The 26334-nt window shown below is 38.2% G+C and overlaps 1 protein-coding gene across 1 annotated transcript in view; it reads left to right on the top strand.

Annotated features, from left to right (window-relative positions):
• Positions 1-26334, top strand: part of KCNU1 (potassium calcium-activated channel subfamily U member 1) — a 193909-nt gene that overhangs the window by 78737 nt on the left and 88838 nt on the right. Inside the window, exons 15-19 of the mRNA XM_045286870.1 lie at positions 3004-3010; positions 4215-4222; positions 6683-6772; positions 6909-7009; positions 20345-20459. Coding sequence (XP_045142805.1) covers positions 3004-3010; positions 4215-4222; positions 6683-6772; positions 6909-7009; positions 20345-20459 — 321 coding nt within the window. The remainder of the gene's footprint in view (positions 1-3003; positions 3011-4214; positions 4223-6682; positions 6773-6908; positions 7010-20344; positions 20460-26334) is intronic.

Raw genomic sequence — 26334 nt, 5'->3', positions numbered from 1 at the left:
AAAAAAACATTTCAAGATCTAGCTTAAAAGACAATGCTGTCTGTAGCATCCTCAGGGTAAAACTTAAGATTAATACAAAAATACAGAGCTTAAAAACCTATAGATAAGATGAAATGTAACACTGAAAATCATTCCATACTTGTTCATTCTGTAGTCTGAGAAAATAATCTGAGAAACTGGGCTAACTGAAGAAGTATGTGACATCTGGATTGGAACAAAGCCAATTTAAGATATGCAGATGACGCAACCTCAATTACTAAAAGTGAAGAGAATCTGAAGCACTTGCGGATGTAGATTAAGGACTGCAGCCTTCAATAGGGATTGCAACTCAACATAAAGAAAACAAAAATGTTTACAACTGGCCCAATAGACAATATCATGATGAATGGAGGAAACTTGGAAGTTATCAAGGATTTAATTTTACTTGGATTGATACTCATGGAAGCATCAGTCAAGAAAGCAAATGCCATATTGTATAGGGCAATTCTGCTGCACAAGACCTCGTTAAAGTGTTGACAGGCTCTTTGAGGACTAAGATGTGACTAACCAAAGCCATGATATTTCCACTCCTTACATATACATCTGAAAGTTGAACAATAAATAAGAAAATCTGAAGAAAAATAATACATTTTACTTATGATGTTGGCAATGACTATTGAAAATATCGTGAACTGCCGGGTGATCAAACAGATCTGTCCTGGAAGAAGTACAGTCAGAAAGCTCCTCAGGATGCTGAGACTGAGATGCTAAGACTGTCTCGCATGCTTGGACATGCTATTAGCAGAATCAGTTCCTGAGAAAGGATATCATGCTTGGTAGAGAGTCACCATAAAAGACCCTCAGGGAGAAAGACTGACACAGTGGCTAAAAAAATCATGACAATGGTACAGGACACAGTGATGTTTCATTCTGTTGTGCAACACTGATTTGGTGGCACCTAAAAATGACAAGAAGTGAATTGAGATCTTCATGAGTAGCAGTGGAACAATGGCTGAACATGAGCTCTTCATGTCAGAAGTGGATCAAAGTACAACTGGGGAGGAGCTACCTCTTCAAAATGTAGTAGGCTTTAATAATATAAATGGAGTAAAACGTTCAGGGTCTTCATATTCTGATGGAGCATGATTCAAAATGCAACATCCATTTATAAGATCATGGAACGTAAGAAGTATGACTCCAGTAAAAATGGAAATGATCAAAAATGAAATGGAACATTAAATATGATTAACATAAGCATTATTAAACTGAAATGAAACACTACTCACCATTTTTAATCATATGATTATTATGGCAACAATTACATTTCAAAAGAAATGTTCTCACATTCTTAGTCCAAAAGGACATTTCAAGATCTATCTTGGAGTAAAGGACAGGTTGTGACAGTATCTGTGACAGGTTATGATCTATATACCTATAAGGAAGACCAATTAATACAACTATTATTCAAATGTATGTCAACCACTAAAGCTAATGCTAAAGAAATTGAAATTTTCTTTTAATTTTTCAGTCTGAAATTGATTGGACATGCAATCAAGGTGAACTGATAATAATCGGTGATTGGAATGATAAGTTTGAAACAAAGAAGTATCACTATTGGCAAGTATGGCCTTAGTGATAGAAATTAAGCAGGAGATTGCAAGAGGGAATTTTGCAAGACCAATGTCACTTTACTACAAATACCATTTTTCAGTAACATAAATGGAGACTATAAACTTAGACTTTCACCACATGGAATATAATTGACTACATTTCTGGTAAGAAACAATGGGGAAAATAAGAAGAAAAAAACAAGTTCACAAAGAACTCTCATTGTCAGCAACAAACCAAGCCAGGGCCTAACTGGAATAAACCACCAAATCCTCATCTACAAATCCAGGTTAAAGGTGCAGAAAATTAAAACAAGTCCCTGGGAGCCAAACTACAGCTTTGAATATATTCCCAATAAATTCAGAGACCATCTTAAAAATCAATTTGATACACTGAACTGAAGATCAGACAAGTTGTGGGATAACACCAATGTAAAATACGTGAAGAAAAAAGTAATTAAAAAGACAGAAACGACCAAAGTGAATGTCAGAAGAGACTCTGAAATTTGCTCATTAACATAGAAAAGTTTAAGTGGCTAGAAGAAATGGTGAAGGAAAATAATTGAACAGAAAATTTCAAAAACAAACTCTGTAAGCCAAAGTAAAGTACGGTCATGAAATGTGCCAAGACACGGAGTTAGACTATCAACTAGGAAAAGCACACTAAGCCTATCTTAAGCTAAAAACTGCAGAAAACATTCAAGCCTTACATTATAATATTGAAGGTTTCTTTGGGCAAAATATTGAATAATGCAGAAATCATCAAGACGTAGGAAGAAAACACACAATTGCTGTACCCAAAAGAATTCGTTGGTATTCAACCATTTCAAGAGGTAGAATATAACCAACAATCAATATATTGAAAAATGAGTTCACTTAAGTCATTTGCAATTGACCTGGATCCAAGTATTGACAAAATATTAATAGAAATATTCCAAAAAACTGATGCAGCACTAGAAGCACTCACTAATCTGTGCCAAGGAATTTGGAAGATTTTTACTTGGCCAATCAACTGGACAATATCCATGCCTGCTCCAAAGAAAGGTGAACCAACAGAATACATATTTTTCAAACAATAATTTACTATTACATGCAAGGAAAACTTTTCTTAAGGTAATTTTAAAATGATTGTAGTAGTAGATCAACAGGCAGCTGCCAGAAATTCAAGCTGATTCAAAAGAATATTATTGCTGGTGTCCGTTGGATCTTAACTGAAAGCAGAGAATACCAGAGAGATGTTTACTTGTATTTTATTGATTATGCAATGACATTTGATAGTGTGGAACATAATAAACTATAGGTAACATTTCACAGAATAGGAATTTCAGAATATTTTATTGTGCTCATACAGACCTGAACATAAACCAAGAGGCATTCATTCAAAGAGAACAAGGGGAGATAAATGTGCATATAATAGCACAGAGGTCAAATTCTGACATCTGTCTTCTGGCTTCCCTATTGCCATGAGGCAGGTACAAAATACGTCTCCACCATTCATCTTTCTTTTCCCTATTCTGGCACCAACCATTTCTCCCATAACACTTATTTTCTGCTAGGTTCCGTAATTAGTTGTAATGACCACAACAAACAAGATGAATTCACAGACAAACTCATGATTACGGTGCTTTATTAAGGAAATTAACAGGTTACCACAAGTCAGGACTATTAAAACATAAAGATATAATCATTTGTCCACAGCAGTGCCTTTTCTCAGCCAACAGCCAAGTCTTTTTTCTGCTCAGCCTTTCAGCCACACAGTTCCTTGGGCTCTGCCTTCCATGGGCTAGAAAGCGGGGCTGACAGTCCCCTAGGTTCAGTGCCGCTCCTCTGTTCTGTCGCATGGTCTCCTTGCCTCAGCCTGGATCATTTTCTTTATCGCATGATCTCTCTGCCCCACCTTCAGGTTGTTCTAATCTCAGTTTCTGCCACGTTAGGCAGAGTTCTTGAACACGCTCCACTAGTGGCTCTTCTTCCTTGATAGTCCTGGGAATTCTCTCTCTTACGGCTTCTGGGATGCCTCATTCTTATACTCAAGGAAATGGCAACCTCAACTGACCAATCCCTTCTAATAGGGTTTCCCACACCCTATTTTCATGGCCTCAACCCATTGCCTGGTGGGAGTGACAGAGACAGGGACAGAAGAGCCATATTAGGAAAGTTCACTCATCGCACCTAAGTTTCTGGACTACTTGCAAAAACAAAAGTTTCTACAGCCTCACTCTCCCTGATCATCAATGCTTCTAGCTTCAGAATAGCTGCCCATTTCAGCATGCCAGGTTACATAACACAGAAGAGTTGTCATCTATGACAACTGGACAGTTTACGAGCTGGGGGACTGCTCATCTTTTGCATATGAGGAGACTTCAAAAAGTGTATGGAAACCTGAAAACAAAAGTAAATGGAATTTCCTACAAACTTGTGAAACCCCTTGTACTATCTATTTATTTTTGTAAGTAATACGATCTAGTTTCCATGTGCTACTGCACATTGAGGCTTTGGAATGCTGCAATGCTTATGGAACAACTCATTTTAGTTATTGGTTACCTTTTAGAAATTATTGTTGCCTATTTAGAAATCAGGTACAACATGTAATACACAGTTTGGGTATGTTAATATTCAGTCATAAAGGGTTTTATGTGTTGGCTGTGTATCCTGATAACTTGATGAATAAATTTATTAGTTCTAAAAATAAAAATAATAATAGCTGCTCCTTTTTGATAGTGTATACCCTTGGGTTGGACACTGTCTCCATCAGGATCCCCTGAATTATTAAAATATCTTTCTGGGTATCTTTAACATGTGAGTGTGTCCTCCAATTGTGCATCCAGTCTTTCAGACAAAGGTGTTGTGAGGTTGTATGCAGAGAAAGAGGGAGAAAAAGTCAAGCAATTAAAGCAGCTCCAATATGAGTTTTATCAACTTCAGGAACATTAAAACTACAGGAATAGTATCCCAGAGTGAATAAAAGATATTTGATGAGAGGCTGTTTGGAGTATAAATCAAATCAGAGCTGTGATTGTCCAAACACACTACTTTCCCATTCTCACATTATCCTGCAGTTTAAAGTTGACACACTAAAAGATTTGTCTTAACCTGAAAGGAATCAAATGCTTAAATTCTGCCAAAATAACAAGCCTCATGATGCAGAGCAGTGAGACTTCAGTATAGAAACAGACACATAACAATGTGTTTTTACAATCGTTGTAAGAATAATTTACAAGATGTAGTAACCAAGAGAGCAAAGGAGAAGTTAAGAAAAATCCTCCATTATCAAATAAAAACATGCAAACAAGGCTGAAACATATCAATGATTGTAAGGAAGGTGCAAGACTGGACAGTGCTTTGTTCTGTTGTATGTAAGGTCGCCACAGTAGGACCTAACTGGATGAGACACAACAGCAGCAAAAGGAGATGAACTTGGCTCAGACATTAGTCTCATAATGTTCTGAGTCTGTCCCAGGGGAAATCCCCTCTAGATCTGCTAGCTCTGATTCATGAAGGACGTTAAGCAGTACGGTTAGGGTCCATTCTCAACAGAAGTTCACGTCTTCTCTCAAATGAAACCACAGATGTATCGTTGACAGTTTCTTTATAACATGAACTCGGACAACTGCCCTCTTCTAAGAAAACAAAGGTGGCCAGGACATATCTAAAACACAACAAAGTACTGACATAGTTATCAGCCAGTTAACATCAATCTAAGCCTCAGGTGGGCAAGTCCACATTCTTTCCTTTGTAAAGTTAAACTTGATCATACCCTTCATTGGTATCAGTGAACGAGTGCTCAGAAAGTGCCATCCAATGTTCCAGGTGATAATCTTTTTGAACTGTGCTTTACAGAACATATGCACATGTCCTCCTGCCATGAAGCTAGGGAACTGGAGGTTCAAGAACATTTGTTGTCCAAGTCCTTTGTAAGGTGACCAGATTTTAACATTGGTAAAGCGGGACAAAAGCAGGACACCATTGATAAAACTCATATCCTGGCAAAATAGCCACATGGCAGCCGAAAACCATATACCTAGCTTATCATGCATTCTTTCGAAAAATTGGGCCTTTTTTTAAAAACGCTGTGGGGCACGGGAAAAATTGTTAAAAATCGGGACTGTCCCGCCAAAAGCAGGACATCTGGTCACCTTATTTTAATGGATTCTCTAATATTTGCAAATTACTTTGGTTCTCCATCAACAGTTTAAGCTTCGTCGTAATTCAGACATAACATCTTAACAGCATGAATGTAAACATTTTAATTGAGCAAAGAAGTATTTTCATCATGCACAGAAGATGTGATGAAAGGTATGGGATAATGGGATAAGTTATCACACTGGAGATATACGAATCAAGGGGGATACATGCAGAAGACCTTGAAAAAAAGGGACATATCGGCGGGGAGCTGGAGTAGTCATATAGAATATTGAGCCAAGGAGTAACGTGGGTGAAAAGACCGAGGCAGAATTGTCAAACACACGAATGATTGAAAAAAAGGAAAGAAATCAAATTGTTACGATAACAAGAAAAATTCACGTGGTTCTTTCTCTTGAGGACCTCGGTATCAAGACAGTCAAAAATGAAATGAGAAGAAATATACAACTTCAAAAACTACACAAATAGTAGTAACTGGTTAACCAGGAAACATTTTCTAATAGAAGCAAGTCTCCAGATTTAATCATTTAATTAAATGGTAAGTAAATAAGGACAGACAATCCTAAGACAACCAGAAGAGAAACAAATGTGTGACCTTCTTCCCTTGGCCTGTTTCATATTTGAGAGTGTACATGAACAATTCTTCCCACAACAGAGTTCATTTGACCATCTCAGATTTATGACTCAATCAGGGAAAAATTTACCTTCTGCTCCATCATGCGTGGGATACAGCAATGGTGTGGTTTCCTGGCTGCATTCAGTCCAGTTAGCAGCAATCCATGAATTAAAGATAGTCAAATGCACAATAGCCATGTTGGTGGGGAGTGAAAGCAGATTGATTCGTATTCACTCTGCAACTTAGAGCGCCCATCGATAATGACAGACTGAAACATCAAATATTGCCCCAGAAAGGAGATGGAGAAAAATCACCATGTTTTTGTTTCTGTTTCCAGTGGTCTTATACTAAACCCATCTGCGCAAGTCAGGCTGCACAAAAACACAATAGGGTTCTTTATTGCTGAATCTGCAAAGGAAGTCAAAAGGTAATTTTTTTTATTACTTTATGGGGGGAAAGCACTAAAGCAAATACAACTTAATGGCAGACAGACTGAGTCAGCGCCATGCCTCCCTAGCGTGAAGCCGCCCATAAGTCATTCTTGATTTGCTTTCGTTGTCCAGAGCCTTATTTTACTGTTCCACCTGTCACAGTGATGTGAATAATCCGGAGATAATTGCAAAATGTGGCTGCAAAACCAAGGGCCATCGACAGAATATCACAGGTAACTGTGTTTTATATCTAGCTGTCTGTAGCGCAATGTCTAGGGACTTGGCCCAGAAAAATGAAGGGGATTTTATCTCCTAAATGACAATGCCTCTTTGAACTTGGCGAAATGGGCACGACATTTCTCCACTGAGCATACAAAAGCTGAGAGTCAATCTGAGAGCTGAGAGAACCTTTATTTGCTATCTAGTTCAACTTCTTTATAGACTAGACAAATAGCTTCGAAGAGAGAATATGCAATGTCCAAAGTCACATAGCCAATTGGTGACATAACCAAATCCAGTCCAGACATCCTGACTTTTATAACTACATCCAACTGGTTTTCCCAAACTCAGACTGAAAATCCAGTCTTGATTTGATTACTTCTGTGACCATGAGAAGACCACCTCATAAATACTCTGTGAGTCCCTTCGTTTCCTTCACGAACTGTAAAAAAATTTAAAATTCACACCTTCTGGCAGTGACATGGAGATGTAACTGTCTATATTTTCTCTAAAAGGTCCTATCAATAGCTCTATACACTAATAGCAGACTAAAACCCACTGCCATTGCCAATTCTGACTCAGGGCCACCTTATAGGTTACAGTAGAACTGCCCTTTGGGTTTCTGAGACTGTATCTTTACAAAAGTAAACAGCCTCATCTTTCTCCCACAGTGGTTGGTGGATTCAAACTTCTGACCTTTCATTGAAAAACCCTACACATAACCCTCTATGTCAACTGTTCCAGATAATTTGGTCCCTTCTGGTTTAAACTTAGTTTCATCTAGGTGCATTGAGTTTATTTATTTAATTGTTTGTTTTAAAACCTCTAGTGTTTCAAGGTTTAAACAACATCAATTCAACCTTTGAGTTTTCTAACAGAAATGTCCACTAAGTTGTTTTGAACATTTAAGTTGGATAAATGTCTTTTTGTTATATATATATCATCATTTTAGATTCCAGATATCTAAATTATATATCATCATTTTAGATTCCAGATATACGTCCCCTTGCAGATACATGATGTTCTATTTCAAACAACACTCTCTACTTTTCAGTTCCTGGGTTCCATAATTTATTGCAAAATTGCATATGAAGTTGAGCTAGCACCAATTGTTCAAAAGACAAATCTTTCCCCCATTAAATTGTTTTTAACACCCTTAAAAGCAATTATTTTAAATATGAGCACTTATTTCTGCACTCTGAACTTGATTCCATTGATCTATATGCCTGTACTATACTACCTTGATTACTGGAGAGCTGTAACTTGTTGTAAAATCACGAAGTACAAATCTTCCAAATTTGTTCTTTTTTTTGTCCAGATAGTTTTGACTACCTTAAGTTTATTGAAATGCAGTACCAATTTTGACACCAGTTTGTCAATTTTTGCAGAGAAGTCAACTGATATTTGGTTGGGATTATACCAATCTGAAAGTCAATTTGGGAAATATTACCATCTCAACAATGTTGCCTTCTCATCCAGTAACATGTGATACATAGCTTTACACTTATATACATTCTATTTAGTTGATTTTAATAATTAAAAAAAATTCAGACTATACACTTTCTTCACTTTTTATTACATTTATTTCTAAGTATGGCAAACAGAGTTTTATTCTTAATTTTAATTTAACAAATTATTTGTTTTTATTATATAGAAATACAATTATTTTTGTATATTTATCTCATATCGTGCTCCCTTACTGAATCTGTTTATTACTTCTAATAGTTTTTAGCAGCTTGCTTAGGATTTTCTGTGTAAAAGATCATGTCAGTGTAAATAGAGAGAGGTTTACTTCTTTTTAAATCTGGGTTCCTTTTATCTCCTAGTTTCCACGAGTAGAGCCTTCATGAAATGTTGAATGGACATAGTGAAAGGGTATACCATTGTCTCGTTCCCTGTCCTAGGGAGTCAACTTTTCTTTGTTTCAGTAGATGTCAGCTAAGGATTTTTTCATAGATACTCTATTAAATAGCAAAGAAACCTCCCATACACATAAATTGCTGATCTCCCAGCTAGCAAGCAAGCTGCTTTGTCTACTGCAGCACTGTGGCCCATTATGATGGAGAATGTGTCTTTTTATCCCTACATGTTCTAGCATTTTATCATTAAGGAGTGTTGATTTTTGTGAAATTCATATTTCTGAGTATCTGTTGAAATGACCATATGGGTTTTGTCTTTTATTGCTCATTTGCTGTATTATGTTGATATATTTTCACATGTCGAACCAACGCTGTATTATGAACTCAGGTCTCACTCGGTGGCGCTGAGAAACAAAGACAGAGACTGGGTAAAAGGGACAGGGGATGCTTCACTTTAGCTGATCCAGCTAGGAGCACCCCAGGACTAGAGTCACCAAAACAATCCTGAAAAAAAGAGAATTTGCAGTTTGATACATGCATACTAGGCAGTAAAATGAGGGAATTATGATGTGTAACATATTTCATAGGAGGGTCATGATTAAACATTAGAGTAGGGTTGTGGTTCTTGGCAGAATATGATTTATCTGACCCCTCACTTTCAAATGTCTTCTAACTTGGTTTGGTGATATCTGTCTGGTAACTTTAGGTTCCTTGACCCAAGTACTTATTTTCCAGGGTGACTTGAAGGTTATGACCATCCTTTCTGTGCATGTTTGGTGGGTCAGGTCTGGTCAGAACTGATACTCAATTGCTGTGATGAGATACTTTTCTTGGAAGAAAATGGCTCAAAAGTGACAGGTCAAAAGGAAGGAAAATACATGTTAATTATGGGCAATATATGAGATATATCGTCTAATATCCTGTAGCAACATTTGATATATTAAGGGCAGGCTCCTTTGGCAACTGTAGGATGTATGATGCTGCACAAAGCTAAGCGAGCTGGAGAATGTCTTGTTTTTATAAATTCTACCTGATCACAGTGCGGAATACAGTTTACATGCTGCCAGCTTCATGTTGCAATTCTTTTTTGAGAAATTAAATTCTATGTCTATATTTAAAAAGCTGTTGATATGGAGTATTATTTTTCATTGTGTGATATCCTTTTCCTGCCTTTTCCACAGCAATAAAACTATCTTCTGTAAATGAGTTGGGAAGTGTTTATCTTTCTATTTTTGTAAGGATTTGTGAAGGATTGGTTATATTTCTTCTTTAGGAATTTGGCACAATTTTACCTGTGAAGACCAGAATTACCTTGTGGGAACTTACCAATTTGTAATTCAATCTATTTGTTTATTTTAATTTTATTCAAATTTTGTATTCTATCTTAAAACAGATTAGTAATTTGTGAAATACTAGAAATTTGCCCATTTAATATACTCAGTTATCGCTGACTCGATGCTGACTTCAAAGACTGTAACTCTTTACAGGAGTAGAAAGCCTAGTCTTTCTTCTGTGGAGTGACTGCTGGGTTTGAACTTCAGACCACATGGTTAGCAGTTCAAACAAAAACCACTGTGCCACCATGGCTAGTAATCTAATTTTGGTATCCCGTTACTCATATTTCCTCTTAATTATGTTGATTTTTGTCAGTCAGTAGTAATGTCTCCTCTTTCATTCTCAATTTTAGTAATCTCAGTATTCAATTTTTGTGACGAGTCTTGGTTAATGCTATTAATATTGTTGTTCTTTTAAAATAATCAACTTTTAGTTTAGTTGATTTTCTTGTTTCTATATCGAATTATTTGCACTCCATTTTTCATTATTTTCTTTCATTTACTTGCTTTTATTCTATTTTAGTTTTCTCCAGTTTCTTAAGATCAAAGACTAGGATACTGATTTCAGAGTTATCTTCCTTTCCAGATTTATGTATGTTTAACTATAAAGTTTTTTCCCAACAGTGCTTTAGCTTTACCATATAAGTTTGGGTGTTTTGAGCTTTTATTTTTAATTAGCTCAAAGTATTTTGAAATTTAGCTTGGCAATCCTTCTTGACCCATTGAATACTTAGTATTGTTTTATGTGGTCCCCACATAGCTATTAATTTTTCTAATATTTTCTGTTACTTATGTCTTATTTTTTATGGTATACCATGTAATGTATCCCATTGCTCATACTTTGTATGATTTAAACAATTTAAAATTCATGAGAATTGTTATTGTTTATCCTGGAGAATGTTCTATACACATTTGAGACAAATGTGTATCTGCTGGTGTTCAGTGTAGTTTTCTACTATATGTCTACTAAATCTAGTTGCTTTGTAGTTTTGTTCAAATCTTCTATCTCCTTGTTAATGCCTGTTGTTCTGTTATTTAAAAATATTGAGTAGTAATGTCTACCACTTTATAAATTTTGTTAAATGATTTACTTCTTCTTTTAATACTACCATCATTTATTTTTGATATCTGTTGCTAGGTGCATAAATGTCATCATTATTATACAATATTTATGTATTAAACCTTTATCACTATACATTTCCATTATTTTCCTTTTGCAATATTTTTCTTAAAATCTATTTGTGTGACATAAATATAACCACTCCTGCTTTCTTTTGATTACTATTTACATGATACTTCCCCCAACATTTTTTTACTTTCATCCGATGTGTGCTGTTTTTGTGCATGCATCTTATATCGTCTGTACAGTGTATACATGCGTAACTTGTATACCGCCTATAAATGTTCTATATTTGATAACTGTTCCCATTTTGCCAATCTTTTCATTATATTTAACGTAGTTACTCATAACCAAGGACTGCATTCGCTCTCTGCTTCTGCTTTTCTATGTTTTATATCTTTTCTTGTCATTGCTCCTGAATCCTACGCTATTATTTTCATGTAAACACCTTATTTCTTTATTTATTCTCCTAACAGTTTCTGTAGGATTGTTGTTATTGTTTCTTGTTTGTTTCTTTAATGAGTAACTTAACTGAGCTATTTAATGAAGGCTCGTTCCTCTTCAGTGTAAAGCCTCTATATCTCCATCAGAGGGTACAGCCTTTACATGCACACAGCCCCCTGGCTGACGATGGATTTTACAGTGTTCCATTTGCTATTTTTCTGCAATGAAGTCCCTGTTAGGAGCCGTAGCGGAATAGTTGGTTATGAGAGAAGCCACCGCCCACCATTCTCTCCAGGGAAGAAGAACAAGCTTTGCTCCTTCCATAAAGATTTGCAGTCTCAGAAGTGCACGGGAGCGGCTCGACTTGCCCTATAGGGTCTCTAAGAGTCGACAGCAGCTCTTTGGTAGTGAGGTTTTGTGGGTTTTCCCCTTCTCTCTGTAAAAATGCCCATCCCTGTTGGTACCGTGCCTGCTATTGGTGGTTGTCAGGTCTGTCAGGTTTGTTCCGACTACAACGAAATGGAACACTGCTGGTCCTACAGCAGCTTCACAATGGCTGTAAAGCTTGAGCCAATGATTGCAATCACGGTGCCCATCCGTCTTCATTAGAGTCTTCGTTTACCCTGCCCTTTGCTTTCCTCGCTGTAACGTCCTTTTCCAGGAAGTTGTGTCTCATGGGAAAGGACAGCGTGATAGGGTCCCTATAGGGTCATTAGGAGTCAGAATCAGCTTGGTGGAAGTGAGTTTGGGTGTTGTTTTGTTGTTGTTGTTTGGTCTCTCCTGATAACATGTTCAAAGTACAAAAGACAAAGTACACTTAGACTCCATCAATGGCCTGCTAATTATTGCATCCTATTGTTATCTTGCCCTGTGACACAGATTGCTCCATCTTCTAGCCCAATTACATGTGATCTTTGCAAAACTAGTTTTAAAATCCTGTTTCTGAAATGTGTTCTTACTCTGGGAAGGTGTTTAAAAAGATATCTCTTTCTGTGACTCTCAGGCCTATAGTTGACCTTATTGGTCTTTTGGAGCTATAAACCTTCTCTTCCTTAGTTAGCATCAAAATCTCATTGTGTTTGAGAGCACCTTTACACTGGAGCTTCCTTACACTTTTTTCCCAGGTAAAGTCATTTCTCTCTGGGAGAAACTTAAAGATCCCTCTTCTTATGACTTAACAAATTATCTCCTCCTAAGGAAATTTTTGTAGCCATTTCTCTACATTGGGGTTAAGGAAATTGGTCCACTTCTCTCAGGATGAGCACTCCTGGTTTCTGTGCAGAGCAGGAGCAGAAAAAGAAACCTCCAGTCTTCCTGATTTGCCTCTGTCAGGATAGCATGCCTGTGTTCAGAGCAAATGGGAGGAAGGTCAATGGGAGCTCCATGTCTAGGCAAATTCTTTACCCTATAGGGTTGGATTGTAGGAAGTAAAGGAACATCTAGTCCCTTGGCTGTTCACATGTATCCTCTGCAGTATGAACCTGAGTACAATGAGAAATGCTGCTTTCCTGGCATTCCTCCTAGAGAGAGCATATAGGCTGGCTCAGAGCTGGAGAAGCACAAATCCCGGTGTTTTGTCCATACTCACTCACGGTGGAACTTTCCTCACACGACTTAGGGGGCAAGGGGAAGAAGTAAATCATGATTCTGACTGCACAGACTTTCTGAGATTAACAAGATTTTCTCGAGTCAGTATTTTCTGTTTTTCTTTTGTTATTTCCCCTTAGAATAATTGACAGGAATTTAAATAATTGTTGATCCATGGAGCTTTTGTGATACCATTTGGTACCTCGATGCAGGCCATGTTAAACCTACTTTTATTTTCTTTGAATCTTTTGATTTTTCTTTAACAGTTCAAGAAATATTTGGATATGGCAAGAGGTTACTGAAATTATAGATAATTTCTGGACAACTCTATTGTTTCTAGGCTTGTAAATTGAATTCTAGAATCTGAACAATATTGTTGCTTACTTCTGTGTTAAGATCTTATTTTGAAATTCAAAGGTTATTTCATTTTCTTCTTGTATTATATAAAAGCATGAATCGCTCTTGAAGCAGTGGATGCATAGGACACAAGTCTCATTAAAAGAGGTGTGAAAAGTAAAGTAAAAAGAAATGCATATAAATATCATCCAATTATGTATATGAAAGGTTATATGCAACTTTAACATGACTTCATGAAGTAGACATAGCCCTATAAAAACTGAACAAATCAAGCTCTCTAAAAATAAATTATCTTCAACATACATAAATAAATTATCTTCAACACACATAAATTAAAAAAACATAAATAAACTGTCAATCATTCTGAAAAGCAAAAGTAATTTATATAAGTATATAATCACTTTCATTTGGGCTAGTTGGGGCGTTTTTAATTCCATTCTATTATAAATATATAGATTGCTCTAGTCTAAAGATAGGCACCTTTCTGTAGATAAAAAGGACCTGCTTCTGTATTTTTAAATGTGCCAAATTTTACTGACTTACAGGGCATGGATTTTATTGTCAATGGACACAAATTTCTGGCATAATTTTAATTCTAATTATTTAATATAGTCTTCATATTCTCCAAAATTTAAATTGTTCTCTCCTAATACAATTTTCCTTCCCCCTGTCCTATCATGGTTCTCGGTCTCCACCACTAACAACCGGCAGCCGCTCCAAACAGGCAAGCCGGCAAGCTGAGCCGAAAGTCTCCCAAGCTGCTGAGTCGGCTGCTCTTGACTTCACTTTACCAGTAGGTGGCAGCAGAGCACCATGAAATGCTCGTTAAGATGGTGGCTAGGCAACAAACTTAAGTATACGCTGGAATTAAATCTGGTGCACTAGTACTGCAAATGTTCCAATGATTATTATATGATTTCAGAAGGGGCCTGTTTGGCTTTAGAGGTTTAAAGTCATGATAAGAACTGAACATTTCCCACAGAATACGTTTCAAAGAAGTTTTAGAAGTGCTCAAGTTGCCTAACAGAAAACTTACTGATTCTGAATTAGCACTGGATGAGGGAAAACATCAGGTAGAATGTTTCCCGTTTGCGGAGACAGATGACGGATGTCCCTGTCCTGGCCTCAAATGGTGCTCTCTGTGTTGAGCTTATGCAATCAGCTGGGTTGGTCCCAGGAGTTTCACGCTCTTAGCAGCCCCAAAGAGAATTCAGGTGACTTGAATACTGATCACAGCCACCCCACTGATTAACTATAGTTAGGGAAAACACTGCCAATGTTGGGAATCTTAGTCTTTTATCCCCAAAGGGGATGATCATTGTAATGGTTCTTTAAATTTTAAAGATTCTATGATTTCTACCCCCTATTTTTTGGATGAATTCCATTTTTCCAAGTAAGAGCCACCCTGGGAGTTTTCCATGCAAGATCATTGCCTAATAATTTAGAGATGTAGCTTGGTAAAGAAGTACATGGGTCCTTGTTGGTCCCATTTAACTCTGTGACTTAAGCAAATTAGTTAAGCTTCACATTTCTAATAAGATTGGGGAAGGATATTAATACACAAAGTGTGTACAAATTGAGTACACCCATTTAAAAAGACCAGGGTCTAGCACATAATAAGTACTAGAGGCTCAGATATGCTGGCTTATTACTCATGGGAACATAAACTCAAAAATTATCTCATGATTGCTCTTCCCTTTAATAAAATACAGACAAACTCTGATTTAGTAAAGGAGTCCTATTAGGTTATACACACATTAACCCATATTTACTAAACCCATTCCCTGAGCTTTTTTAATCTTATTTTATTCAGAACATGAATGCCAATGGGGCCAGCCTTCAGAGTAGGAGGAATAATTATTCTTCCCCTTAATGTAATTAGATAGTTATTGGACAAAAAAATTCTCAGCCTCAACTCTAATTTACTGTCTGCTTTTGTCACCAAAAGAGCTCCATTATTCCATTCCAAGTATCTAAGTTCTACGATGTTAGAGTAGTATCCTAAACCCAAGCAAGGAAGAACACTAGCATCAAGAGAATAGACAACTTGCAAAAGACCCGAAGGAAAGTTCTTCTGTTCACCCACTCTTTATCAGCAGCCATGGGTAATGTTTTAGAGCCTCTTTAAAATGCTAATTAGCTCAGGTAGAGTCAAACTAAATGAAAAGCAAATTATAAAGATAGAATTAGAAAAATAGCATGGAAGAGGTAAAAGGTAGAAAAAGAAATGATGGATGGGTTTAGTAAGGGACTTTGAACGTGAATTCACCTTACCCCTGTCACAATTTTCAGAAGAAAAAGGATTAGTTTTACTCCATAAAGAGCTACAGTCTCAGAAAGCCTCAGGGGCAGTTCTACCCTGTCTCGGGAGTGAGAACCGACTCCACACAATGAGTCTGGTTTTCGTTTTTAGATCACGTCTCTTTACATTTGACCCGACCTTTCCCCAAGCCCCCGACTCTCCGGAAACATCTCTCACTAATTAATCTCTTCCTAAAGGGAATCACTCTAGACAACGTTTCACATGGAGGGGAACCTCAAACCCAGACATTGAAATATAACTATATTACTTTCAGGTCATCGCAGCACAGCTTAGCTAAGCAACCCTGAATTTCAATCAGTCTTTCTCTTCCATCCATGGCCTTACACCTGCCTGATTCTCCTGAATGAGGACTCAGAGCTCACCTGTCCATAAAATTCCAATGGAAAGGAAAGCAAGTGGGGGGCACGTCCACAAAGACGACACACACGTCGTGTAGTCTCCGTCTGATGGTAGTGGTTGCTGCCTGGCTCCTCCTTCAGTTGACTGCACTGCCCATTGCTTCAGGCCATTCACTTCCCCGTCCCAGCTTGGTCTCTCATTTGTCATCCCAGTGATTCTGACGTTGGTCTCTTTAACACCAACCCATGTCATAATTATTTTCATGACACAAGCTTTTGATCATGAATGAATTTTTTTAATTGACAAATAGATGTCACCTCTATTTTTGCCAAAGATATTAGCTTACTCCTTTGCGTGAAACTCGTCTGATCCTGAGAACAGATTATTATCGAGCATATGTAATACCATTTTCAAAGTATGCTATAACACTGGTGTTTGCTCTGCCCCTCCCCGCCAACTCCCCCACAAATGACTGTAACAATCAACATTCACGTGTTATCTGATAAAGTAGGTATTGTTCTCATGCATTTGAACACATGCAATTCCTTGAGGGGGGTGCTTTTGTTGTTAGGTGCACTCGTGTCTGTTCCGACATAGAGAGACCCTGTCTCTGCACAAGCAGGAGACATCGCCCAGGCCGGTGCCATCCTCGCAATTGGTCTGAGGCTTAAGCCCCTTGTGGATTTCCTTGCATCAATCCATCTTGTCAAAGGGCTTCCTCTTTTTTCTTTTTTGCATCTCCACTACTTTATGAAGTATAATGTCCTTCTCCAGGGACTGATCTCTCCTGACAATATGTCCAAAGCATTTGAAACGAAGTCTTGCATATCCTAGCCTCTACGGAGCATTCTGATTGTGATTTTTTCAAGACAGATTTGTTTATTTGTTTGCTTTTGACATTCCATGATATTTTCAATATTCTTTGCCAGCACCATATTCTAAATGCATCAATTCTTCCCTGGTCTTCCCTACTTGATGCACAAGTTCTGTGTGTGTATGGGTGGCTGGAAATACTGTGGCAGACATACTGTCATCCTCAGAGTGGCTCTTGTGCATCTCGTGCATTACCCAAGGCCATGTGTCATTTCATCTCCTGACTGATGCTTCCATAAGCATTGATTATGGATCCAAACAAGATTACATCCTTGACTTCATTTTCCCCTCCATTTAGCCTATTGGTCCAGTTGTGCAGATTGTTTTTCCAATGAGGGAGGTAGACTCTCTGCTATCCAAATGGGAATAGTCAGAGGCACATTCTAATATGCAATCCTTCCATGCAGGTTAGGAAAGGAAATTACTTAATACATTTTACTTTCAAGGAATCTCTTCTGTAAAGATCGCTGAGTCCTCCTTTAGAAGAATCACATGGGTGTAAGCAGGATTAAAGAGAAAGATATTAAAATATTGACCATATGTAGAAAGACTTTGATTTTTGCAGCCACTCACAGGTCTCAGAAACGATATCTTGTTTGCTTCCTAATACTTTAGCCAGAAACCTACTTCTGCTATAAAGAAACCATTACATACCATGGCATGTCATTGATGGTTCAGAGAGATTGATATATACAGATAAAACTTTCCTTTTCCTTGCCTAGAATCTGAAGGGAAAAGATCAATGTGAGACATCACCAGCTACCAAAGTCAATAAATAAAAAAGGATCAAACCCTCCTGGAATAAAATAAGGGAAATCTCAGGTGCCTTTCGATCGGCAACTTTGTCTTTTGATTTTTATGCTATTCTGTTGTTTTTTCAACCCAAATTTTCAGTCACCATTGAAATTAGGGGAAATTATAAATCAAAACAACAACAACAAAACGCATTGCCAGTGAGTCGATTCTAGCTTAGAGAGAATTTTTAGGACAGAGAGAACGGCCTCTCTGGATTTCAGAGGCTGTGAATCTTAATCGGATCCACCTGCCTCATCTTTCTTCAGCGGAGCAGTTTCAAACTGCTGACTTTGTGGTTAGCAGCCCAACACAGACCCACTATGCCACCGGCCTTCTTGGGGAAAGGAATAGAAAACCTTGCATTCCCTTTTTGAAGACGTTTGGCATATAAATGTTAGAGCTAGAACAGACCAAAAGAGATCATCTGGGTCAATTTACCTTTCACCTTCAGCCATCTAAAGCCCAGCTAGCAAACCCATTGAGTGACTGTTCCCATTGCAATGCTTACACATGTGTTTACTTCCAAATGGACGAAAGCTTACAAAATTATTTTTAATTGAATATGTTTTCAAAAATGATTTTCTTTAAAAGAACCCAAATGAAGTTCACGCATAGCAAAATTTATTCACCTCATCTACTTACCTGACTCCCTGCACCCTACCCTTAATGTTGTTTTAATAGCTGGCAAATATTAGCTGGAGAATTAGGCTTTGAGAAAAGCTTGCATCTCAAAAGTTCTGTTGCTCTTAAGCCAGCTTGGGCATGTTGTCTTTCACATTCCACAATTCGGCTCCTATCACATGTTAAATTGGCTGGTTCTCCCTCGTTTTTTCTTTAGATGTTCCCTTCCCAAGTCATTCACCCCAGGGGGAAAAAGTAACCTCCAAATAGGGGAACATCAGTCAGCCTGAAATCCCCGACAATCCTGTATGCAAGTGAGGACTTCTGGGGCTTCTGGGTAGAGAGCAAATTTATTCCAAGTCTAGTTCTTAGTATACCATTGTGATGCAATTATTTTTTATCTAAACTGACAAATAATATATCCAAAGGGTGTCCCTCTTCTGCCAGAAATATATTTTGTCTCAATTGCTATTTCTTATGGATTAAAATGGTTCAGAAAATATTACATAAGAAAGAGGGATGCCCATTTTTTTCTCTGGGTGGATCTTTCTCTGTGTCAATGTTAAAAAAGTGATGGCATGTAAGCTCCCCAATGAGGCCAAGCGCACAGATGACGCTACTTGAGGTATTGGAATGAAAAGTTTAGACTTTTTTCTCCACCTGGTGGATGGGGGTGGAGGAGCAGCAATGGTGACTTTCTTTTGACGTTCCCCCCCTCATCCTAGTGGATTCTATTCAAGTTCACCATCACTGATTGCTCAGCAGTCAGATTCAGGCAAGCATGTAACACAGAGCCTCTCAAGGTTAAAACAGAAGCACTTAACTTACAAAGCATCACTTAAAATGTTATTTTGGGGTTACTTGTTAAATTACCAATTTTTATTGATCAATAATGGCTTCTTAGCCCACTGGGGTAGGCAGGACTATCAGGTTAAGTCTGGGACCAGAGTAAGAATAACATGATGACATATCAACACAAGGACGCAGGAAGGATAAGTTATGACCCATGGGTCACTTCAGGGCAGCTCATTCATTTCATCTCAAAGCAACTTCCTGTTACTCCTTGTACCTCTCATTCTAAACATTCTTGCACTTTCTTAGTATCACCCTTTGAAATTATGAGAACATTTTATATTTGGTGTATTTCTCAATTTGAAAATTCAAAAAAAATGTTTTGGGACATCTCGCATGTGAGGTCAAGATTCTTAAAGATTTGAAGTTAATAAAATGCAAACCTTGAGGAGAAAATGAAATAAAACTAGATAAGGTTCAGGGAGAACAAACTGAGCCTGAACCTTCACTTAGAAGAGGAAAGGGGAACTTGCATGTGGGGTCTTCTAAGAGCCCTGTGGGGCTCTGGATCCTGCCTATATCAGAAAGCTTCTGGGATTCAGCACTCCTGAGTCATAGGGGATGAGTGATGGAGTAGAAAGGTAAGTAACTCAACATTTAGGTACTTTACCCGTAGCATATGAAATTAAACTCCTCACAACCATTTCCATGTACTCTAATATTCTTGAAGGCAATTAAAGAGTTTTCCATGACTCATGCCCTTTGAGTAAGTCTATAACTAAAACCTCCAGTTTTTCCCTAGTGATAGGGTTAGAATCATATTCTGAATCTTGAGAATGGTTTACAATCTCTTGCAAAGACAGATAATATCACGCCCACTTACTAAAGCTGCTATGCTATTGCAGAGATACCGGAAATAATAAGGAAAAGGAGCCCAAGAGATGCACACCTTGGTGAAGTACATGATCATATTCCATTGGAGAATTCAAGCTTTGTCACCTACACCAGCTTCAGTGCCAGGTAAGTGCCTCAATGTACCCTCTTCCCATGTGGTTTCCTGAGAATCAATGGGCAATTTAAAAAATCTAACTGAAACAGAATATCTACTTTCACAGCTCCTACACTGACCAACACATTTTTCTCATAAAATTAAGCTCATCTCTATTTCCCTCATATTATTAAGCTAAACAAATGGATCTTCCATACCATCCCCCAAAGCATCTTTATCTTAGTTTACCAAAGGTAACTGAAAGTTATATCTTCCCAATTTTCTTTCAGAGCAACTTCAGAAACTCTAGAAATGTTGACTAGGGCCACTAATGTCTATGTGTGCATTTTCTGTAATTACTCCATCCTCTATTCACAATAAATGGGCAATGAAGTCGTCTTCTGCAAAATAAAGTAAAACATTCTTCTTCCATGTTCTCTTTTCTGTAAGCTATAGTGTGCAGTACAAGTGTGGTGGGCTGGGATGCAGGCTGAGAAGTTGAAGGACGTCTGCTTGGTTGACTTTAGACAGAGCCGATTGACCCAAACTTTTTTCAAAATGTTACCAACATTTCAAATCTTAGCAGATACCATATAGCAAGAAGACCATCTTAAAGATTTATGATTGTGATTGTCTAAGGGTCTCTTATCAGCAAAATGCACTGGCACCATGCAGTGTAAGTTCAAATGTCAGCTCCAACCTGCATGAGACCTTGAAGAAGTTGCTATATTTCCAGGTGTTATAATTTATGGGCTGTAAATTAGAATAATAATAAACATGTTCCTTTTGCATGAAGCTGAATGATCAGGTATTGAAAGTATTTTTGTTTGATTCTTGGTGGACAGTAAGTGTTAACTACATGTTACTGATTATTACAAATATTATGTAATCTTATATATGGCAATATGTACATATTTAGCCTAAATGTGTAATAGTGAGTGCAGAGCCTTCCCAGGATGTAGATTTTGAAATAAATCCTTTATTTTGTCCTATTTATGCTAAAATGTACCTCTTTTTTATAAAGCATAATGACACATACTTCTGTTTGAATTAGGATTCTAGGAAGCAGGCTCTAGGTGATAGAGTTTCTGTTGCATTTCCAGCACAGCACATAATATGTCCAGGCCCCAGAGGTTCTATTACTTCATGCATACACTTTCCAACAATCCTGGAAATTTTCTATAGGTTCCCAAGCATATTTATTCTACCACACCCTTTTACAAAAACAAATATATATATATATAGATAGATAGATAGATTTATATAGATTTCCTCAGAAGATATGTGTGTATGTGTGTTTGTGTTCAGCTACCCTAGCAATTAAAAGCTTTTGTACGATAGCCCATAATCCAGGATAAAACGGTGTACCTTGAGCTGTGATCCGAAAGGTCAGCCATTTGAAACCACCAGCTTCTCTGCAGGAGAAATATGGGGCTTTCTACTCCTGTAAACAGTTAAAGTGTCAGAAGCTCATGGGGAAGTTTTACCCTGTCCTGTAGAGTCGCTGTGAGTCGGCATCAACGTGATGGTAGTGAGTTTGGTTTGGTTGGTCTGGATCACTCCAGAACCACCAGGGAGCATTGTCACCCACTTTTGGACACAGTCTTCCTTGCCTTCCATTTCAGGATCTGATGGGGCCAAGTGAGATAACCTATGTGCCTTCTTTGTGTTTAGAAGATATTTTGCTCAATCCTTCCAGAGATATAGAAATGATGTCTCAATCTACATACAATCTGGGTGGATAGTTAACACTGATTCATATAAATAAATTAGAGACTGAGTTAGCATGTTAGGCTTCTCTAGAGAAACAAAACTAGGACACTTATGATTACATATCAATAGACGGATAGGTAGATAGAGTGATTGATAGATAGATAGAGCACAAAGGAATATAACAGCTAATTAGTCCCCACAGCAGTAAGATGGCTCAGTTCAACTCACTTCCATGGAACAATTAATATAATGGAAGTCCTTCAACTCACAAGAGCTGCTGGGTCCAAGGTCAAGGGAGCAGACAGCTGAGTCTTCTTTAAGGCAATGCAGGCAGTCTAGCCACAGGCAGCAAACAGCAGGGTGGTCATCAACAGTCAGAGAGATGACAGGATCTGACAGTCCCAAGCTCAGGTGATGTAAACACTAGCAGCATGGCAAAGCATGTCTCAAAGGAATCCCAACCTCTAGCAACACAATCCATGGGTTGGGTGTCCCACAGGTAGTGTAGCTCACAAGTTGAGGCAGAGAACTAACAGCTGCATGCTGGTCAGATCACCAGCAGCAAGAGAGTTTCTTCAGGGATCCATATTTTTTTCCCAGTGTGTGACAAAAACCACTAGAGTTCAAACTTTGAAAAGCCAAACGTTGTTCCTTTTCCTTCTCCAGGCAACTCTCTTGGAATGCAAATGTCCTGAGTACTTCAAAACACTGGGTGGGGCTTCTTTTTTCACAGCTGTCTTTGCAGGTGTGCCTAAATCCATTTAAGGATCCAGTTGTAATGGCTGAAGACAAGTGGGCTTACAAGCTCTCTATTTTCATACTTCCCAATAAACGTTTCTATCAATCATTATATCAATAATAAGCAGGAGAAATCAGTACAAACAAAGTAGAATCAGATACTAAACAGTCAAGTTCAATTCTTATTTAGCTAATCTAAATCCTTATCTAAACTATTCTATTGATACAGAAATATGGGTTTAGGTCTCTGAGAGCATTGCCTTACGCCAGAGTTAGGCCTTCTGTCAGTCATTTTGATGTCAGCCAGCCATTTTCTGTAACCAGCATTGTCTCTGAGAAATTCAAGGGGCAATTTTCTACCTGAGCTCAAAATATACATTAAAACCATTCATTTTTGCCATTTCACACAGGAATAACCAAAGACTACAACCAAACAAAATAATCAAAACGTTAACTTCCCATATTCTTTCCAGAAAACAACCCAGTAAACTGCAAGGACATATCTGACCTCTGGCTAGCCCAAGAAGAAACACTACCATGAGGCAGAAATCAAATAAACATCTACTCTCCATCTTTATGATTTGTTTCTCTAGTACCCTACTTCCAAGGTACCATAATGTGTTAATCCGGTTGACTAGAGAAACAAATACAGGAAGACTCATATTTGTATAAGAAAGAGCTTTATATACAAGAGCAGTTGAATATTGAGAAAACATCCCAGCCCAATCTAGATCAAGTCCATAAGTCCAATATTAGCACATATGTCCAATACCAATCTATGAAGTTCTCTTCAGACTCATGAAACACATGCAATGACGCTGAATGTAGGAAGATCACAGGCCAGTGGGTGGGAAATCTTGTGGATCCAGTGGTGGTAGAAGCATCTCAGCACTGGCAGGGGTCTCCACATGACTCCTCCAGTTCCCAGGGCATGGGGTTTATCAGAGTATTGCCATGTGTCTTGTCAGTAGAGTGTCTCTTAGGGAGTGAGCAGAGAAGGGGGGGAAGTAGGGGTGGGTGGGATACGGGAATTCCCAGATCCTCAGGGGAAAGCCACACCCACACAGAGGCTTCATTGGCTATGACCCAGTTGACAGACTAGACTCCACCCCTTTACTCTTAATCCTGTCAAATCTCAAATTGACATCAGATTATCTAACTACCACAGTTAGGTAGCATTGCTTCAAGTGCTGCAAGGGTAATAATATATTGATTATCATACATTCACTATAGAAAGTGGAATTTAAATGAGTAGGGAAGGTGGAAGAGATTGGGAATCCCAATTCCTATGAAGAATATGATACTGACAAGACATAAAGGTAAAGTAAAACATGCCCTGTATCAGCTAGTCTGATGAGAGATGAAAATACATGGTAGAATGTTGACGAAATAACATTTGAAACTTAAAAGAACATAGGTTTGCCTATTTAGCCTTGCACATGCATTTATATATGCATCTATGATATTTTTTATCTATTGTAAAATTACATTATCCCAATTCAAAGTTGAAAAAAAAATGAGAACATGAACGCAGCATATACTACAACATATAAAGTGGTCTACCATGTTAATTTTTTCATTTATTCAATTTCAAGTCTTCTCTGTGATATTAGATAATGTACAAGTCATACATAATCAGTAGCCACAGAAAACCCTGGCTTCCCCCACTATTCTTTAGCATAGCTATAAAAATAAAATAATTTACCTTCATGATATTTCTCCCCCATTGTCTTTAATTCCCCCGATGGTGCTGTTGGGTGAATGTTGGGCTACTAATACTAAGGGGTGGTTCTAATCCACGGTGGCTCCATGGTGTGCTGTTGTTAGGTGCCATATAGTCTGCCCCAACCCATAGCGACCTTAGGCACAACAGAAGAAAACACTGTATTGTCGTGTGCCATCCCCACAATTGTTCCTATGCCTACTGATGCAGCCACTGTATCAATCCAGCTCCTCGAAGGCCTTCCTCCTTCCCTGCCCTTCCACTTTACCAAACATGATGTCCTTCCCCAGGCACCGGTCTCTCCTGACAACATGTCCAAAGTGTGCAAGACAAAGTCTCACCCTCCTTGCCTCTAAGAAGTACTCTGACCTTACTTCTTCCAGTACAGATTGATTTGTCCTTTGGGCAGTTCATGATACTTCCAATATTCCTCACCAACACAATTCAAATGCACAGATTTTTCTACAGTCTTCCTTATTCAATGCACAATTTTCACATGCATATGATATGGTGTGGGTCTTAGGCAGCATATTTAAGTAATGCAGTATGTCCTTTGATCTCTTGATTGCTGCTTCCATGAGCATTGATTGCGGATCCAAGTAAGACAAATTCTTGACAATTTCAACCCTTTCTCCATTTGTCAGGATGTTGCCTATTGGTCCAGATGTGAGGAGTTTGGTCTTCTTTACATTGAGTTGTAATCCAGACTGAAAGCTACAATCCTTGATGTTCATCAACAAATGCTTCCATTCCTCCTCACTTTCAGCAAGCAAGGTTGTGTCATCTGCATCTCTCAGGTTGTTAATAAGCTTGTCTCCAGTCCTGATGCCACACTCTTCTGCATGTCATCCAGTCTCTGATGATTTACTCCGCACACAGATTGAATAAGGATGGTGAGAGGATCCAACCCTGGCCCACACCCTTCCTGGTTTGAAACCATGCAATATTCTCTTCTTCTGTTCCCTCAACTGCCTCTTGATTTATGTACAAGTTCCTAATGAGCATAATTAAGTATTCTGGAATTCCCATTATTCTCAAGTTTTTCCACAGATTATTAATGTTTACACAATTGAATGGTTTCGTAGTTAAGGAAACACAAGAGAACATATTTCTGATATTCTCTCCTTTGAGTCGAGAGGCATCTGCCATCAGCCCTTGTTCCATGGCCTCTTCTGAATCCATCCTGAACTTCTGGAAGTTCCCTGTCAATGTACTGCTGCAACCATTGTTGGATGTTCATCAGTAAAGTATTACTTGGGTGCGAACTCAGTGATATTGTTCTATAGTTCGAACATTCTCTTCACTCACCTATCTTTGGAATGGGTACAAATATAGATCTCTTCCCGTCAGTTTGCCAAGTAGCTGTCTCCCAAATTTCCTGGCTTAGCCCACTGAGTGCTTTCAGTGAATCTTCAGCTTGCTGACAGACACACTGTCATGGGTATTCCATCACTTCTCAGAGTCTTGTTTTAGGCTAATGCACTCAGTGCAGTTTAACCTTCTTCATTCAGCAACATTTGCTCTTGGTCACATTCTTGGTAGCATGTTGACTACTGCTCTTAGGTGCAGTCACTATTGAGTCTTTCCATCTGCTTTTAATGCCTCCTGCATCGTTCAATATCTGCCTACAGAATCTTTCAAGATGGCAACTCAAGGCTTGGAGCTTCTCTTGAGTTCTTTCAGTTTCAGACATGCTGAATGTGTTCTTTCCTTTTGGCTTTCTCCCCCCCCCC

Source organism: Echinops telfairi, unplaced genomic scaffold (genome assembly GCF_000313985.2).
Source record: "Echinops telfairi isolate 266 unplaced genomic scaffold, ASM31398v2 ScPeMD7_9;HRSCAF=40, whole genome shotgun sequence".
In the NCBI taxonomy this organism is placed as follows: domain Eukaryota; kingdom Metazoa; phylum Chordata; class Mammalia; order Afrosoricida; family Tenrecidae; genus Echinops; species Echinops telfairi.
The sequence above is the reverse complement of the archived record's forward strand: the minus strand, read 5'-3'. Positions and strand labels throughout refer to the sequence as shown.